General features: G+C 38.5%; 1 protein-coding gene across 10 annotated transcripts in view; it reads right to left on the reverse strand.

Annotated features, from left to right (window-relative positions):
* Positions 1–7,036, reverse strand: part of USP40 (ubiquitin specific peptidase 40) — a 97,446-nt gene that overhangs the window by 33,583 nt on the left and 56,827 nt on the right. For all 10 annotated transcript variants that reach the window (XR_008619321.1, XM_055090599.1, XM_007103190.4 and 7 more), the window contains 3 exons: positions 3,300–3,353; positions 2,450–2,538; positions 1,082–1,168 (listed from right to left, as the gene is read on the reverse strand). Coding sequence is in view for 9 of the 10 variants with exons in the window: in XM_055090599.1 (XP_054946574.1) it covers positions 1,082–1,168; positions 2,450–2,538; positions 3,300–3,353 (230 nt within the window). In the remaining variant the exon portion in view is untranslated. The remainder of the gene's footprint in view (positions 1–1,081; positions 1,169–2,449; positions 2,539–3,299; positions 3,354–7,036) is intronic.

The following is a 7,036-nucleotide window of genomic DNA, read 5'->3' on the forward strand; positions in this document are numbered from 1 at the left end:
TGGATAAAGAAGATGTGGTACATATATACAATGGAATATTACTCAGCCATAAAAAGGAAGGAAATTGGGTCATTTGTAGAGACGTGGATGAATCTAGAGACTGTCATAGAGTGAAATAAGTCAGAAAGAGAAAAACAAATATCATATATTAATGCATACATGTGGAACCTAGAAAAATGGTACAGATGAACTGGTTTGCAGGGCAGAAATAGAGACACAGATGTAAAGAACGTATGGACACCAAGGGCAGAAAGCAGCGGGGCAGGGGGTGGTGGTGGTGGGATGAATTGGGAGATTGGGATTGACATGTATACATTAATATGTATAAAATGGATAACTAATAAGAACCTGCTGTATAAAAAAATAAATTAAAAATTAAAAAAAATTAAATTATAAACAAACAAATAAATAAATATTAAAAAAAGAAGTCCACACACCACAACTAAAGATCCTGCATGCCATAACAAAGATTCCCACATGGCGCAACTAAGACACGGCGCAGCCAAAACAAATAAATAAGTAAACAAACAAGCAAACAAATAAATAAATATTTAAAACAAAACAAAAAAACAAATTCGGGAGTACAGGCTTTCTTTAACCACATTGATATTATCTGTCTCTCCATTTTCCAAGACTGGAAGTCCCTGTTCTCAGTGACATTAACATAATTGTTTGCTTTATCACACACACACATTCACACCTGTGTGTGTGAGATTATGTGTGTACACATAATGTAGAAACAGCAGAAGGAAATATACCGAAATGTTAACATTAGTGGGATAAGGGATAATGAGGGGTTTTAATTTTTTTCTTTTAACCCATTTTTATATATCCCAAATTTCTACAATAAACGTGTATTAGTAGTAGTCAGACAAGAAAAAAGAATAATCTTATTTTTAAAACCACAGCTGGCTCACCACCTTTCAAGCAATCCAAACTATTCTTCTAGTGAATACATAGAATTCTTTAACGGACATTATGTAAACCCTACCCTTAGGATCGCAAAATCCTAACCCAGGTTACCACTGCTCCCTATGCCAAACACCCACAGACCCCGGCCACCCAAAGTGAAATTCCTTACATCTCTCACAGATATTGTTTCTTCTACAATGATCTCCATCTCTGTCCCAGGCTGAACATCGCTCCCCACAGCGAAAAACAGGAACAGCTAAGATCAAGATAGAGGTATAAATGCAATTTAATTTGAATTTCAAAATTCTATAAATATATTATTTATTTCCAAAACCGAAAAGCCAATGGTCATAAAACTTTAATAAAAATCTCAAATTATGTAAAAACAAGTCTATGTTGGGTATTTTAAAGTTATAACTTAAACAATAATCTTGACTACCTAGAAATGTAAGATTCTTTATCACCATTCTTTTTACTCCTAAGAAACATCTCTCACAGACATTATTTATTCTAGTATGATCTCCATCTCTCTCTCAGTCATTCCTCAAAGAGATTTGCAATTACTATACACTATAAACATTAACTGTGTTTTTTCTGAGTCATTAGTTTGTGATCTTATTTTCTGTCCCGAGGTCCCATATACTTTAACTCCCTGGAACCCACAGGAAAAATGTAAATCTGATCTCGTCAATTCAGTTCTTTACAGCCCTATTTTTCCTTTCTAACTCAACCGTACTTGTCATGTTTTTTCTCCTATGATCTTGTCATGCACCACTATTTGTTAGAGTTTGGGGAAGAACAAATTAATGGGGAGGTAGTTGGGAAACTAATGAAGTGGATTAGTTCCATATCAGGGATCTAGGAGCCATGAAGGATCCTGATATGAGTTTAGCTTACCGTGATACAGAGTCTTAACAGTAAGGACACCATTATGGCTTTTGGACTGTAATGAAAGTTTATTAAGTAGGTAGGGTTCCAGGCAAAGGTCAACCTGATAGTATTCTGTAAGTAAAATGAATACCGATAAAGAAAAATCTGCTGTGAGTCTATTATATTATTGCAGGGAGTAATTAAGTTCAAAATCAGTATACTGTATTTCATTAAATCTAAAATGCTGCCAGTTGTTACTTATTATTTTATGCACCACTAAGAAAGGAAGCATAGCATCAGCTACAGTGCAGGATGCCACTGATTGTAAGATGCATCTTAATCTCACAGATGTTAAAATGTAGGAGAAAAAGGGTACATTTTAGAATTTATGAATTATGGTGGTTGAAACTGGTGGCCACTCAACTTTAAAGATCTCCCTTAACCACAAAATTTTCACAGAAAAACCTTATGAATATACTTTGACATCGTATTTTTGACTTAAACACAGAGAACTATATGGATGTATTCCTAAATAAAAGCTATCATTTAAGGAAAAGAAAAATTTTAAGAAAAACAGTATTACTTCAGTAGTTAAGGAATTAATCATACAATTAAGAACTTCTGATCATGGTAAGGTTGGTATGGATGTCAGGTGATCTCCTTTTACCTGAGAAGAAGTTGGTGCTTTTCCAAGACACAGTCCCAGTGAACTCCCCATCTTCAATTCTGCTTCCTTCAAAGTATAATTGTCTGGCACTAAAAAGAATTTTGGTAACATGGTAAATGTTATTAATTCCTACCTTTGGGCAAACTAATACACTGAAATCAGCCTTCCTTTGCAAATCAAGAATGTTAAGAAAGAAAAAAACTGAGTTATACTCCATGCAAAAGGATTATATACAGTTATGTTTGATCTTAGATTTTCTCACTCTAGGACGTATACTCTTGTTATCTGTACAGCAATGCTAAGAAATAAGAGGCAGCTATGAATGTTCTAGATTCATACTTAACAAAAGAGAGCCGTTGTTTGCATGGATTATGTAATATTCTGAATTGAGTCATGCATGATGGACTAGCTTCTCCCAAGTTTAAAGCTGCTATGGTGACTACCATCAAAAGAGTAAATTAAGTCTAATGACAAGATGCATTACAGAGGTAAGAACCAAGACTCTGGTTACTGTGATAACTGGTATCACGATAAAATGAGCAAAACAAATGAAAAACTTTGATAATAAATCTAGAAAGATACAACTAGGGCAAAACCATGACGAAAATGCATATCAGCTAACCAGAAAGACAGGTGTTTTCCTTTAGAAAACAGAAGTGTTTGATTTTTGGTTAAAACTTTCTGTAATTCACAAGGAAGACACCTGGATGAAAGTCTGCTCTATAAACCAGTTTCTAAAAGGTAACTTAAGAATATTAGGTATCAGAAGTCACTGTTTAAGGTAAAAGTGTTGAGAAAGATAGGTGGCATGAGTAGGTGTCAGCTTTTGAAGGCTACCAAAAAGATTTACCTGGACAAAGAAGCTTCCCGTTTCTATCAATAGGCCTCAAACAGCTGTCCTCGGCTATAAATAAAAAGATGCTGGTTAGTGCAGCAAACAAAGAGAACCAAAGAGAGATGCTATACTGTGTTAATTAGCAGGAAGCTAAAAAAACAAAAAAACAAGCAAAAAAACCCAACAACAAAAAACCACGTACAGGCACTCTTCCCTTTGCACAGCAGTGCGGGACCATAAGAATGCCTGTGCAAGTTGAAACTGTGCACAGAAATCTTAAAAAAAAAATTATGATTGTACCGTGACTTTTAAAATTTTTTGTCAAAACATTAAGAACTCTGTCAGTTATACATGTACAGTGAAATAAAAAAATAGCAAACTAATATTTACACTGTAATTTAAAACACTACAGGGGGCTTCCCTGGTGGCGCAGCAGTTAAGAATCCGCCTGCCAATGTAGGGGACATGGGTTCGAGCCCTGGGCCGGGAAGATGCCACATGTCGCGGAGCAACTAAGCCCGGCGCCACAACTACTGAGCCTGTGCTTTACAGCCTGCGAGCCACAACTACTGAGCACACGTGCCACAACTACTGAAGCCCACGCGCCTAGAGCCTGTGCTCCGCAACAAGAGAAGCCACCGCAGTGAGAAGCCCGTGCACCACAACGAAGAGCAGCCCCCGCTCGGCACAACTAGAGAAAGCCCGCCCGTAGCAACCGAGACCCAACACAGCCAAAAATAATAGATTAAGAAAAAAAACCACTACGGACACTGAAAATTATAATGTTTTCTTTGTAAAAAACACAAGAATAGTTTAAACAGGGATTGCTTCTGTCTCATAGAGCTTGCAGTACAGGGTGACCATCTTCTCTAGCCCCTAATGATATTCTAAGTTTGGATCAGCTTCCAGTATTTTATGTTTTGTACTTTCAATTTCATGAAATATCTCCAAGAGCTCCTTTAATATGAAGTTTTTCTGCCAGCATCGACTCCTCTGGGATATCTTCAAATACTTTTCGTAACAACCACTTTCCTCACTCCTGTGAGTTTATGTTCATTAAGTTCCTCTGGCTGCACATCTGGATTCTCTCAAATGACAGCAGTGCCAGCATTCCCACAGCCAGCTATTTCTTCTACAGCTCCACATACTTTTGTTTCTCTCTTTTTAATAAATTTATTTATTTATTTATTTATTTATTTATTTATTGGCTGCGTTGGGCCTTTTGTGGCTGCGTGAGGCTTTCTCTAGTTGCAGTGAGCAGGGGCTACTCTTCATTGCGGTGCGCAGGCTTCTCACTGCGGTGGCTTCTCTCGTTGCAGAGCACGGGCTCTAGGCGTAGCGGGCTTCAGTAGTTGTGGCGCGCAGGCTCAGCAGTTGTGGCTCGAGGGCTCTAGAGCTCAGGCTCAGTAGTCGTGGTGCACAGGCTTAGCTGCTCTGCGGCATGTGGGATCCTCCCAGACCAGGGCTCGAACCCGTGTCCCCTGCATTGGCAGGCGGATTCTTAAGCACTGCACCACCAGGGAAGCCCAGAAGTTCTAACTTTATCTGAACAGAACAGAATATCTTTGAGATTCCCGAGTTCTAGCCCTTATACTACAGTAATGTGAAGCCAGCATAGAATTCTAATACAAACTCCTTGACAACTGAAACAGCTTATGTAAAAGAGTTCTCCAATTTAAAAAATGTTAATTTAAAATACTGTTTTTAAAAAAAATTTTTCACTTTCATTCAACACACGCCATGTACCTTCTATGTGCCAGGCACTGTCCTAGAAGCTGACAATAAGAAAAACAGCCATGGACTCTGCCCTCAAAGAGCCTCATCTAATGGGGGAGGTGGACATTCATAACACAAAACACAGGTAGTTACAGTGTAAGTGCTAGAAAGGGAAGGACAGGGCGTTAGAGGACGATAGACAGATTAACTGAGATTGTGTAGCCAGGGATGACGGAAATAACATTTCAGCTGAGACCAGATGTGTGACTGAAGTTAGCAGATGAAGAGTAAAGGGAACAGAGTTCAAAAAAGATTACGGGACTAAGACGTCTCGGGGGACTTCCCTGGTGGTGCAGTGGTTAAGAATCCACCTGCCGATGCAGGGGACATGGGTTTGATCCCTGGTCCGGGAAGATCCCACAGGCTGCGGAGGAACTAAGCCCGTACGCCACAGCTACAGAGCCTGCGCTCTAGAGCCCGGGAGCCACAACTACTGAAGCCTGTGCACCTAGAGCCCGAGCTCCGTAACTAGAGAAGCCACCACAGTGAAGAGCAGCCCCCACTCTCCACAACTAGAGAAAGCCCACGCTCAGAAACAAAGACCCAACGCAGCCAAAAATAAATATGTAAAAACAAAAAAACAAAAAACCTCCCTCTGCTTAAAAAAAAAAAAAAGAAGTCTCTGGGGTAGAAGAGAGCCTGTGACCAGAAATTCCACAAAGTCAGCATGGGAAGTATGTTGTGAAGAAGCAGATGAGTGGACTGCAAGGAGGTTAGTTAGGCAGTGGTCAGACGAAGCAGGCTCCTGTAGGCTAGGAGCCCACAGGCAATACATTACAAAGTACAAAGAGCACAACAGGGCTTTGAGCAGAGGGTGACATGATCTGATTCACCTGCGTTTAAGAAGATCACTTGCTATGTAAAGAATAGTTCGGAGAGAGGAAGGAGTGGAAGAAAGGAGATCTGTGACACGGGAAGACAACAAACTATTCATTTTAATAAACCATATATTCTTAAGTAACTTTATTGATGTATAATTTACTTATAATAAAACACATCCAGTTTAAGCACACAGTTTAAAAGAGGTCGATGAAAACACTCAGTAACCACCAGCAAATTGAGATATAATTTGCATCACCCCCCAAATTCCCTCATGCCACTCCGTAGTCAATCCCCCATCCCCTAATTCTGATCTGCCTCTGTAACTACAGCTTAGGTTTTCTTTTTTGACAATTTCACATCGATAAGTGGAATCCTAAGAGTATTACTCCTTTGTGACTAGCTTCTTTTGCTTGGCATGATGTTTTTGAGATTCATCCATGTTTTGCATGGGGTGGTAGTTTACTTCTTTTATTGATGAATAGTATCCCATTGTATGGATACACCACAATTTGTTCACCTGCTCACTGACATTTGGATTGTTTCCCATTTTTGGTTATGAACATTTACATACAGTATTTGTAAGGATACATGTTTTAATTTTTCTTGGATAAAAATCCAGGAGAATTGATAAGTGAATGTTTAAATTCACAGGAAATAAGCTAACTCCTTACCAAAGTGACTATATCATTTTACACTCCCACCAGCAACACACGGCAGTCCCAGCTGCTCCACATCTTTGATACCACTTAGTTTCGTCAGCATTTAAAATTTTAATCATTCTACTAAGCGCGCAGTGATGTGTCATTACGGTTTTAGTTTGTTGGCTAATGATACTGAACATCTTCTCCTGTGCTTATTGGGTGTTCATAGGTAGATTTTCTTTTGTAAAGTGGCTTCCCAATTTGGGTTGTCTTCTGATTAGGTTTTAAGTATTTTTTATATATCCTGGATGCAAGTCTATTGTCAAATACATATTTTATAAATTTTTTCTCTCAGTTTGTGGCCTTTTCAAATGCCTTTAAAATTTTGTAGTAGCCCAATTTGCTTTTACTTTCATGGTTTGTACTTTCTAAGTCCTATCTTTTAAAAAAATCTCTTCCTTATGGTAAAAGTAACAGAGATTTTCTATGCTTTCTCCCAGAAGTTTTTTTTTT

Source organism: Physeter macrocephalus, chromosome 2 (genome assembly GCF_002837175.3).
Source record: "Physeter macrocephalus isolate SW-GA chromosome 2, ASM283717v5, whole genome shotgun sequence".
NCBI classification, from domain to species: Eukaryota; Metazoa; Chordata; class Mammalia; order Artiodactyla; family Physeteridae; genus Physeter; species Physeter macrocephalus.